Source organism: Anguilla anguilla, chromosome 6 (genome assembly GCF_013347855.1).
Source record: "Anguilla anguilla isolate fAngAng1 chromosome 6, fAngAng1.pri, whole genome shotgun sequence".
Lineage (NCBI taxonomy): Eukaryota > Metazoa > Chordata > Actinopteri > Anguilliformes > Anguillidae > Anguilla > Anguilla anguilla.
The window spans coordinates 8,469,550-8,481,861 of record NC_049206.1 but is presented as its reverse complement, the minus strand read 5'-3'; the positions used below and the strand labels follow the sequence as shown (position 1 = coordinate 8,481,861).

The 12,312-nt window shown below is 53.0% G+C and overlaps 1 protein-coding gene across 1 annotated transcript in view; it reads left to right on the top strand.

Annotated features, from left to right (window-relative positions):
- Positions 1 to 12,312, top strand: part of tesk2 (testis associated actin remodelling kinase 2) — a 43,472-nt gene that overhangs the window by 23,206 nt on the left and 7,954 nt on the right. The window contains 3 exon segments of the mRNA XM_035420921.1: positions 2,477 to 2,525; positions 9,923 to 10,069; positions 11,721 to 11,803. Of these exon segments, the coding sequence (XP_035276812.1) occupies positions 2,477 to 2,525; positions 9,923 to 10,069; positions 11,721 to 11,803 (279 nt within the window).

Here is a 12,312-nt window from a genome sequence, read left to right as displayed (position 1 = left end):
CGCATGCTTACATGCAAACGTGCACACACACACGCACAGTTGCATGCACGCACACACACACACAATTGCACGCACACACTCAAACACACTTGCACACATGCACGCACACTCTCACACACACGCTCATATGCACACACACACACAGACTTGCTTGCACACACACACGCACACACATGCTTGCACACACTCACACACACACACACACACACACACAAACACACTCACGCTCATATGCACACACACACACCCTCTCTCACACACACACACACACACACACACACACTCTCTCACACACACACACAAACACACTCACGCTCATATGCACACACACACACTCTCTCTCACACACACACACTCTCTCTCACACACACACACGGGTGCGCTCTCATAAATCTCTGCTGGGGCCGTGTTCTACCCAGGAGCCCCTGCTCTGCGCGGGCGTGCCGCTGTAAAGCTGAGTTATAGGTGCCATTGAAGGGCCCCATAAAGCTGTCGGTGTGAAAGTGCTCGGGGATGGCGGGCGCTCTGTGCGCTCTCGAGGTGTTGCTCCTGCAGCCCTGGGCGCGCGCGGCCTGCTGAAGCGTCCGCGGCGCGCGCTGGTAGACACGGCTCGCTCGCGGCGGGCCCCAGGAAGCGTGGCCCTTCATAGATACGCGCCTGTGTTCCAACGGCTCCTCTTATCTCTGCCGCCTCCCGCCCTTCCCCCGTCTCGTTCCGGATTCCCGTTCGGCGCCAAAAAACCCAGTGACGGGGCGGGGCACGGGGATTGGTCTCCCTCGTCTGTCGTTGACTGACTGACAGGCTGTCGGGGCCTGTCGGTTACTGACGGAGGCGGCAGAGGCTGGGGGCCTGGGCTTGCAGCCTGCCGCACGTCGGTGAAACTGCCCAGGATGCCGGCACGAAGACGTTCATAAGCAAACGTTCGCCAGGTTTGTGCCGAGAGAAAGAGAGCTGCTGGGCTTGCTGGCAGTGCCAAGCCACCCTCGCCCGCTCCCTCTGCCCCGGGGCACCATGGGACATGCTGCAGGACAGCGGGGGCTGCTGGGAGACCGGCCCTGCGGAGACATCGGGCTGTAGCGTTCCCGGCGTCTTCACTTTGTGGAATTCGCTTTGGCGAATTGAAAAGCACTCGCGGGGGGGACGTCCCGCCGGGGTGTCCAATTAACGGGCGCGGCTGCGACCGGCGGTCCCGCAGGGCCCTCGCGTGATTCGGGCTCCAGCGACGCCCAGGCGACGGGGACTCAGGAGTCAGCAGGGGAATAGCGTTAAATGAAAACAGGGCGGCAGGGAGCAGCGGCGGGGAGCAGCGGCGGGCCAGAACGCTGGGAGGGATCGTAAATAACGCGTAGAGAGGGGAAAAGCTGAGGAAGGCATTCAGTACCAGTACAGACACGCAACAGGGCCCAAGCTCCCCTGTAAACACAGGTACAGGCCCATTACCGCGGAAAATAACACGGTGTCCTGTTACTTTTGGGGAGCTGTTTTGCTCGTTCTGTGAGGGAACAGGGAAATGAGGGACTGGCATGCTGTGGGGAGGGGGGGGGTTGGGGGCAGCTTGGCCGCACCTAAAAGTACAAGTTAAGAGGTGAACGGGGGGTGGTTTTGCTAACAGTTCCCCGGAGTTTAGCTGAAATTGCATCTCTGTACTGACTGTAGTCCCAACAGTCTGTTTCTTCGGCAGAGTTATGGCAATAAGAATGTAACAGTGAAGTGATGGTTGTAGAGTCTGTGTGCTTATTTGTTTGAGTGTGTGTGCGTGCGTGCTTGTTTGTTTGAGTACTTTGTGTGTGTGTGTGTGTGTGTATTTGCATGTGTGAGTGTGTGTGTTTGTGTGTGCGTGTTTGTGTGTGTGTGTGTGTTTGCATTCGTGTGTGCGTGTGTGCGTGCGTGTGTGTTTGTGTCTCTGTGTGTGTGTGTGTGCGCGCGTGCGTGCGTGTTTGTGTCTGTGTGTGTGTGCGCGTGCGTGCGTGCGTGTTTGTGTGTGTGTGTGTGTGCACGTGCGTGCGTGTTTGTGTGTGTGTGTGGGGGTGCGTGTTTGTGTGCGTGTGCGCGTGCGTGTGTGTTTGTGTGTGTGTGTGTGTGTGTGTGCGCGTGCGTGTGTGCGTGTGTGTGTGTGTGTGTGCGCGTGCGTGCGTGTGTGTGTGTGTGTGTGCGCGTGCGTGCGTGTGTGTGTGTGTGTGTGCGCGTGCGTGTGTGTGTGTGTGTGTGTGTGCGCACGTGTGCGTGTTTGTGTGTGTGTGTGCTTGTGCGTGTAATGCCAGTCTGTGTGCAGGCTTCTCTGTCTCCAGGTCTGTCAGTGTACAGATGGCGGTGAGTGAAAGCTCAGTGAATGCTCACGGCTCTGTGCTGAAACCCTGCTGTGCTCCCTCTGTGATGCAGGCTATGTGTGTGTGCGTGTGTATGTGTGTGTGGGTGTGTGTATGTGTGTTCATGGCTCTGTACTGAAACCCTGCTGTGCTCTCTCTCTCTGTTGCAGGTTCATGGGTGTGTGCGTGCAGGAAGGCCAGCTCCACGCTCTGACTGAGGTAAGCCTACCCCCCCCCCCCCACACCGGGTGCCACTGCCTTTATTTCACTGGTAAATCGCAATGAGGAGAATCGGATAACCATAGACGCCTGATTGCTAGATTGATTACAGAGCTCTGTTGCATTGCGTGCTCTGTGTGTGCCAGGGCTCCATTCATTGTGCTGTTAGTGTTGCTCATTTACATAAGGAACAGGATATCGAGTAACAGCCGCTTCTGTCACTGGTGCATTGTTGGTAAAGAATTGCGTTTGAATTCCAAACTGCCTTCTCTGGCGCTGTCAACGTCAGCTGGCCAGCTCTCTCACATCTTCACCCTTCAGTTCAGAGCTTTCAACTGGCCAAGCCTTTCTAATGCAGTATATTATATTATAGGCCCACCAGACCCTTACCTCCATATTCATATTTGTTTTTTTTTTATAAATAAAGGACAGTGTGTAGTTTCCCCGTCGTTCAGAAAGGGGGAAAGTGGAGAGGATTACAGGCGGAGGTGGGATTACAGTGCAGGAAGTGATTAGCATGTGGGCGGACAGTTGGCCGCACTGTCTCCCATAGCTTTGTGTTCGTAACACTGGGGGTTAAAGCTGTATCCCTTCGGTTGTTGCCTCAACAGTTTGATTGGTGCAGATTCTGAAAACTCCTTAACCCACCGAAGAGCAGGTTTCTTTGGGTTTGTTTTTTCAAAATTCTAATTCTGTGTGATCTAGAACTCCATTGCTCACAAGTATCAGTGGTGATTGTTACATCAGCGTTAGAATGTTCAGTTAAGTACATGCTAATCACATGTTTAGGGTAAGGGGCATGGCCAAATAGAATACAGCTGCCATAGACATTCAGAAGCAGGGTCCTCCTCTTACCAATAGTAAAAATTGAGGGTGGAAGGAACGTAGGCACTGGCCATCTGGTTAGTTGGTCTAAAATAAAATTAGTGCTAATACTGCTCTTTTTCTGTATGTAAATGTGTGCGTTTTGACGGGGTCTACTTTTGGTAAGTGCTGGAGATATAATTAAAAAGTTCATAATGGCAAGCTACGACAAAAGTGAGTTCAGTGAACCTCCGGTGGCATGAAGGACACGTTCAAAGGTTTACATTTTATGGAATTTGGAGCGTGTTCAGTCAGAGCTGTAAAGGTAGGGAGGAATTTCCTCCTTAAAGGGACAGTCCTATCTCTGCCCCTCCCCCCTTCTCCTCTCCCCGTCTTTCTCAAAGATTGCCCTAGCAGATATGCTTTTGTATTTAGCCGAGCGGGTTCCACAGTACTTGCACCATCTGAATGGGGTTGGGCTGTTGCCTGAAATTCCAAGGAACCCCTATAAGCCCTTGGAAAGGTATGGGGCTTAGCTCAGTGCTGCCACCACTGGCGGCGTGCGGTCAGCGCAGGGCCGGTGTGCAAAAGCACGGCTGTGAAGATCCATGGAGAGTGGAGGAAGAGATCCGCACGCTCACCTCATCTAGCGTGACCAACTCTTCCTCTCCCCCTCATTGTTCTCACTACCAAAAATACACATACGCCTGGCATTACACCCTGTTAAAGGGTGTTTAATTAAAAACAACCTGTGCGTGCAGGCGTGTGTGTGTGTGTGTGTGTGTGTTTACCGTACGCAGTGAGTGGCAGACGGAGTGTGAAGTCATGTGCTGCAGTGACAGCCTGACCCCGGTAGAGTAAATTGCCATATCGGTATTTTTAGCTTCCCAAAGAAAGTCTGCTGTGAAAGTGAAAGAAATGTAAATGGCAGGTGATACAGCAGTCAGGAATTCGTCTTGTTTTTTAAGGTAGACCACAAATATGCTCTATGAATACATTTGTTGCGCTTAAAAAAAATGTCAGTGAAAAACAGCAAGCCCTTTTAGTACAAGAGGGCGCTCTGTTAGAGAGTATTATCTCGACCTAAAGGCGAATGTATGTTTTGGGTTCGTTTAACAGCCCAAACGTCACACTGTGGAGTGGCACGAGGGCCCGAGCGGTCTCCGGCGGCGTCTGCGTCATGCCTACGGGGCGTGTGAAGGTTGCCGTGACGATGTGGGGGCCGGCCCCAGATCACGGCGCTCTGGGGCGTTCCTTCCCACCGCCGTCCGTACCGAATCTGAATGAGGGGAACGGACCACCCAGACAGCCCAATTACTCCCACCCCACAGCCACACCAAACGCCTGTGGAGGATGTGCTGGGAAATTAAAACATAACCGAGGCCTGGAACCCCACACAACAGCATCCCTTTGTCCGATTGGTCGTTTAGGAGGGGCGGGAAAGCGGAGCGAGGGGGGGTTCGTGATTGGATGGAACGATCCGGTGCCCTTCGCTCGCAGACACAGCTCGCGCTCGCTCCCCGAACGGTCGATTCATTCCCCCCGCCCAGCGTGCTGTGCACTGGCCCGTGTGTAACACGCACTCTCCATTACTCAAGCATGGTGTCCTTCTCTAACTGGCTGGCATGCAGAGCCAGAGCTGCCCCCCCCCAGGCTACGGGAGTGGGTCGCTGGTGTGTGGAAACGCACGCGGCTACCTCCCGGCCTCTCTCCGATGCATTATTCACAAGATAACAGATGGCTATTGTTTGAGAGCAGGAGAAAACGCTGCGTCCCGGCCAGCCGGTGTCCTACGCGCCGCTGCGAAAGAGCTCTTCTGCTCTCGGGAGGCCGCGGCCCCGGGGGCGAGCCGCGCGAATCCCGCGAATCCCGCGAATCCCGCGAATCCCGCATTGTGCTGTACAGCGGAGCGGCCTGTCCCCCCTGCTCACCGAAACATCTGCCTCTTCAGCCTCCGGCGTCCCGTGTTCCCGCGCCAGCGCCTCCGCCACCGTCCGGCTGACACGTCGCGGTAACCACGGCGTCACGCCGCCACGTTTCCCCAGCGGCCCGTAATGGGGTCCCTGGGGAACACCCGAGGACATTTGGCCCGGCGCCTGGCGAAAGGCGCTTCTCCGGTGAGGTTATTTTTAGACCCGCAGGCCGCGTTATTGTGTAAATACTCGGGCCGGCCTCTGCCGGGGAAGCCGAGGACAGACGCCGGGTTCCGGAGTCATCCGTCATCCTGAAGGCGCCCATTAGCAGGCCTTTGTGTGCGATGCAGCCCCTGCTCTTTCTAAGTGCCAGCGCCGCTCCACATCTGTTGTCGGACGGCAGGCCTGTAAGTAGCACAGTGTGCCCTCGGTCGTGCTTCTCATCTCAGACGAGGATTTCCTTGGGGTGGGGGGGTGGGGGCGGGGGGGGCGGGCGCTGTCTCGAAGCGATAGTGGCGCTGTTTCACTCTGATGATGCTGCCATTATCAGGCCAGGGCTCGCTGGCAGGCTTCCCATTCCGGATCGAGGAAAGGTTTCACTCTCGAAGCCGGCAGGGCGTCGCAGTCCTGACGCTCGTGAACCGGCATCGGGAAACAGGACGTGTGGCAGGAGCGCGGCATGAAACCCAGAACAGGGGAGAGTTTGGAGTTTCGGGTCGTGCTAGTTTGCGCCGCAGCGCACGCTAGTTAATGCCGTGTGCATCCGGCCGTTTAAACGGACAGCCATGTGACACGCGAGCTGCGTCTCCGCTGATCAGATAAATAATGCAAAGTCAATGGCTCCTTTCTCCACAGAGACAAAGGGAAGGTTCTGCTAGGCTGCGCACCGCCGCTGAACTCCCGCAGGCTAGACGGGCTATTCTTAGCGGCCGCTTAGACCCCGTTTCCCCGTGACCGAAAAGGCCGCGCGCGGGTTTGCGTTGTTTTCCCAAACAGACGGCCCCGCGCCCGTGATTAGAGCCGGAGGGGGACTTTAAGACCTGCAGGGTTTGGGGAGGGGCGAAGCGAGAGAGCAGCGGCCTGCCTGCCTGCCTGCCTGCGTAGGCCGGGACAGAGCGAGCATGTGTTTATGTGTGCGGGGGGGGGGGAGGGGCTGGCTCTTCTCCAGTCAGCCCCGCCCCCCCACCCTGCCCCTTCCCCCCCCCCCCCTTCCCCTCCCCCTCGGTGAGAGCGGAGACGAGGCCGGGCTGGGCGAAGGACATTGTCTGCGCACAATACACAGCCGCTCTCTTACGTTCACGGCCTCGTTTTTTATTTCGCGTTGGCTGTCCTCCCCCCCCGCGCCCCTCTGGCTTACAGTCTCCCGGTAAGACGAGCGTTTCTGGTACGCCGTCGCGTGTGAAACCGGGTCGCTGAGGTCAGTCGGAGCGGGAGCCCGGAAGCACGCGGCCTTGCGATTGGTGCAGAAGGCCTGCGCAGAGTCACGCAGCAGCAGGGCAACCTTTGCCCCGTTTCCCCAGAGTCTGATGCGCGTAGCCGCTAGGCGCATTAGCGCGGCGGTAATCGCGCGTAATCCCCGACCTACTGAGGATCACGCCGTTATTCGAACCCTCAGAGGCTGGCAAAGCAAAGCCCTCGGCCCGTGAGCCGGACGTTCCCATTGGTCGGGAACACGCACGCGTAGCCCGTGTTTGTTTACGAGGGTCACGCGAAATCATTTCCCAGCACCGGCGCTTTTTCGTGTGCGCCTTAGTATTACTGGTAATCAAGAGTTCCGTCTGTGTGGACGGCGTCAGTCGTGACTCTCGGTCTTTGCTAATCTGACATTGTGGGCTACAGCGTCGGGGCGTGGCCTTTGTTGTGACCTGTACGGGTCTTCCTGGGTTCAGTGAAGGCTGTGGATTTAAGAGCGCCGCCCAGCTGGGGATCCCCAGGGATCGGCTGTGTGAAGAGAGGCGTGGGCGTGTTCGACGCGACCTGGCGGGGTTTCAGCCCGTAGCAGGCCTGCTTTTTAGCGTCGGCTTCACACCGCCCTCAGAACCAAAACCGAGAGAGAGTGACCCAGCTCTGGCGTCTTTTTCCCCTGGCGCTTTAGAGAAGGGTGGAGAAGCCCTGAGAGGCCGCAGATGAGATGAGTGGAGATGGGTGGTGATTCACAGCGAAGGTTGCTAATCCCCCTTTGAGCCTGGCGGGGGGGGGGGGGGGGGGGGTTGGGGTTAGAGAGCGGACGCCATCAGCACCGTCACCCCCCCCCCCCCCCCCCCCCCCGTCCACAGCCGATTTGTCGCCGACGCACTGCGGCCCGTGTACCGCGTTACGTTGTGGCTCAGCGCAGCGCGATGGGTCAGCCTCCCTCGGACACCCGATTCCACGCACCTGCTCCTTCCTGCACCTGCCGCGGGGGGTCGCGGCAGCTGTGGGGAATTCTGGGAAGAACCGTACTAGCTCTGACCCTGCGGTCGGGAGCGAACGCATTTGGCGTCGGGCGTGCGCCGCCGCAAAAATAAATAATGCTGTTTTCCTTTCTGATTTGGCGCGTGCGTCTGTGTTTGCGGCTCCACTGCAGTTTACAGTTCCTTGAAGTAAGCCTGGCAGAAATAGGCAGGGCCCAGATCGGGGAAGGGGGAGCAGCGAGCGTACTCAGTGTCTGATGCCACCCCCCCCCACCCCCCACCCCCCACCCCCCCGGGTGCTCTGCCAGGGTGAGAAAGCGGCAGTGTTAATTACATCCAGCTGCTCTTAGCCCCTCCCACCAAGCTAATGTTGCGTTGCGTCGAAGCTCGAGTCGTTACCATGGTGTCCGGAGACTAGCTGGGGTCGTCTTTTCGCTCTCGGTGGAGTGTTTTTGTTTTTGAAAATCATTTGCTTCATCAGCAGTTTTTTTTAAAACTAAAACGGACGTGGAAACCGACTTCAAATTGCATCGCTAGCAAAAAAACACTTTTTTGGGGGGGTAGGAGGGGGACTTTATTTCCTTCTGCCTATTTCATAAATATCACATTTTTGAAACTGCCATCAACTGTTCCCTTTTCCAGAGGGACTTTCCTTCATGTTAATGATACCCAGTTTTGACCGTTGTGTTATGACTGACTGAGTTGGTTGTTCCACTGTGGTGACATATATAATGCATTTTTTAAAAAAGGAAACTATTCCGTCTTGTGATGCGGGGGAGGTTAGACTATGAAATGAAACTTCATTCAAATAACAGTTTTTAGCAAATTACACTCTGTCTGGATACAACTGACAACTTTGTAATGCCTCATGTTATTTCAGGTTGCTGTGCTCAAAGACTGTCAGGAATGGCGCTCTTAATTTGAAGGAATGGCTCCTGGTAATCCCATTAACACAGATTAACTAGCAGTAGACACAGTGAGGAGTTAAATTGCGTTTTTTTTGTAGTTTCAGCGGAAGGGTGGCCTTAGGAAAACGAGGCCAAGCAGGCTCGTGGCTTTAGCAGGCAGAGTTTCAGAGGTGAGAAAGGTTCAGAAAGTAAAAGTCCTCTCCGGTATTTTTGTTCCAGTCACCTGGATTTGCTAATTAGCTCAAATCTTCAGCCAGGAGGTAGAACTAATTAGTGAAATCAGCAGGCTGGGTTGGAGAAGCACATGGCAGGACTTTGACTTCCACGACCCCTGTTCTTTCCGCCTCTCCAGCGTTTTATCAGATGATTTCTAAAACGTTTACACTTTTCCAGGTTACACACGGCAGCCGTACAGCCAGCTCAGCACTGGAGATTAGAAACGTACAGATGGTAAATGGACTGCATTTATATAGCGCTTTTATCCAAAGCGCTTTACAATTGATGCCTCTCATTCGCCAGAGCAGTTAGAGGTTAGGGGTTAGGTGTCTTGCTCAAGGACACTTCGACATGCCCAGGGCGGGGTTTGAACCGGCAACCCTCCGACTGCCAGACAATCGGTCTTACCTCCTGAGCTATAGAGCCTCCTGATAGAGATACCACTGTTCTGCCACACACTGCTGGTTCATCAGTCCCCATTTCATCATTTCCTCCCACAGCAGAAATGCAGGCCTGGGTTCATGTGCTTTTAGCACGAGCCCCGGCTGTATTGCGTGTCAGGTCATTGGCTGCGTGTGAGCACAGCGAGCTTGCCATTGGCTGAGAGGCTCGCATCTTTCATGGGCCTCATTACTGGAGAACTAGGTGTCATAGCGCACCATCTGTGTCATTGTTATGAACTCTACCTTGACATAAACACTGGGTGAAGTCAGAGTAAACTGTGAGCTCATAGTCTTGTTCTCTTGAACATAATAAACCAGCAGCACTCAGGCCATGAAAAATGACTTCAGAGCTAACTCTTAACTTTTGCCCTTTTTTTTTCTTTTCTTTGAGCGGGACAAAGTAGATACAATATTTCTTATTTACCTGTTCCCACAGTTCATTCTGTTTGTTTGGAGAATGGTGTAGTAGATCTATATTATATTTCACTTCAGAGCCTCCATGTTCCCAGGGTCAATCTTTCCCGACACAGTCAGCTTTGCCTTATAAATCATCTTAAATCACTTGGATTCATTGAAAAGGCGCAGAGCAACGTGGCAGGTCACAGAGGGGGCTGATGGGAGATGCGGTCCAGAGCATGTTAAAAAGTTATCCGCTCTCTGTTTCTCTGGACTTCATGTTCCGTGAACTGGGTGAATTGACCTTGCTGCGGTCCCTTTCAGTACATAAACGGGGGCAACCTGGAGCAGCTGCTGGACAGCGACAAGCACCTGAGCTGGGCCACGCGGGTGAAGATGGCCTGCGACATCGCCATGGGCCTGGGCTACCTGCACTCCAAGGGCATCTTCCACCGGGACCTCACCTCCAAGGTGACTGCGCCACTGCGGGCCTAGGCACACTAAGAGTCCTCATGGACCTGGCTTGTGACTCACTCACTCACTCACGCACTCATTCACTCACTCACTCCTCACCCACACACACACACACACACACACACACACACACACTCACACACTCACACACACACACACACACACACACACACACACTCTCTCACACACACACACACACACACACACACACACACACACACACACACAGCTATTAGCACTCAAGTGGCTGAAATCCGGGGGTGGTACATAAGAATGGTGCTTTGAATCAATGACAGCGTGTGTCCTTGTTGATTGGTACACACAAAAGTTGGTTACACTCTGTCCGAGCTAGCCGCAGCAGCCAATAAGGGACAGACATGAACTTGCAAGCGTAGGCGTTGAGCATGACAGGGTTGAGCAATAAGGGTCAGCGGGACGTCCCAGTTCGGCTGGGGTAGAAGCCTGATTTATGTCCTTACGAGGGTTGTGCCCGTACTTATTTATTTTCTGAAAGAACTGAATAACGGGCCTAAAATCCCTTGGTCCTGGTCTTTCCCATTTTTAATTTTAATTTAATTATCCATAAATCATAACCGTTCTTCCCCTACTTACTCAGTAGAAGACGACAGACACGCATATCCAGTATATTCAGATATGCTTGGCAGGCATGTAGATCATGAAGAACAGGGCAGAGTCTGTACTGTGTAGCCCAAGTCCCTGAAGCATTAAGCTCATTGGGAGAAAGCGCGGTGCTTCTATGGTACTCGATTCTTCACTTTACAGCCGTTAATAAACAGTTAAACCACACTCAGGCGATTTCAACACATTTTGAAATACGGATAAAAAAGCATCCTTGATAAAAGGTTGTGTAACAGCGGAACGACTGCTGGCTGTTATGTCACAGAAAAAGCTGCCTCAGTTGAAGGACGTTAGGCTATAAATGCCATTGAGTTACAAAAAAACAGTTATGGTAAAGGCTTTATCCAATGCCATTTATATAAAAAAAAGAGTCAGAGAAATTAAACTGTGCTATGTTTAAATGCAGCAGTGAATAAGAATAGCCAAACTTTAATGATGTGGGCTGTGTCTAACAAGGCGAGTGCTCTGTTGCCTTTTTATTTAAAAAATGAATTGGCTAATGAAACTTTAATGTTAAACTGCAGCGCTGGAAAACGGAAAGCATATGTTCAGGCGCTGTGCGCATGCGCAGTTCCCTTACAGCCGCAGTAGAGTTTGTGCTACCAGTACTGGAAAGCATTCCCCAGTAGCTTTTCAGCTTTTTTTTTTGGTGCGACAAAAAAAAAGCGGCACAACCCTACCCCCTTCACTCTCTGGTGTTTTTCACTTGCCTGATCCTGCTCTAATTAGAATGCTCAAAAGTTGTGCACCTGCCAAATTTGGTGGCCCTGTTTCACGGGCCATGTATTTTTACTGGAGGAAATGAATGCCTTACTCCAGACTGAGGGTCACCAGCTGTCTATTTCAGTGAGAGTCCGCCACTCTAACCACCACCATTACCCGATACCCGCGCTACGGTTACCGAAATGTGCCCGTAGCTCCAGGACCGCTGCGGCCTCCAAGGTTAGGGGTTTCCTGTGGCCCGTTTCCTCACCATGTGCTGTTTTTTTTTTTGTCGGTTTCTTCACAGAACTGCCTGATCAAATCGGATGAGAACTGCTACACGGCAGTCATCGGGGACTTCGGCCTGGCGGAGAAGATCCCCTGTCACGAGTGAGTGAATTCTGGGGGAGGAGGGTTCCAGGAATGCCCCGTTTTTAGACGATTAATTCCTCAGTGTGGAAAGTACACAGAGAAGGCGATTTTGGACAAAAGTTGAAGGTCAGGTGGACCTGACCTTAGAGTTTCAGTCCAGATAATTTTATCCACTTTAACCCCTGTACGTGCAGCAAACTAAATTTAAAGTATACGTTGTGATTGTAAAGGTGGCTAATAAAGTGAAACCAGGAGTTCAGAGAATGTTGAATAACAAAAAAAATAAAAAATCCAAACCGAATAATCCAAAAAAAGGAGGAATTCAAAGGAGGGATTGTGGTTTTGTCAGGCTAGCGTTAAGTCTTGTGAATAAAGGAGTGACTCAGTCAGCTATTTTTGGAATGCACTTCTTTTTTTTCTTTTTTTTCTTATGTGTGCCTCGCAGATCTCAAAAAGTCACCAGTTAGGTGATGATTAATCCAGACCAGCTCATGACAGGAACGCTGTTTTCGCTTGTTGAATAGCAT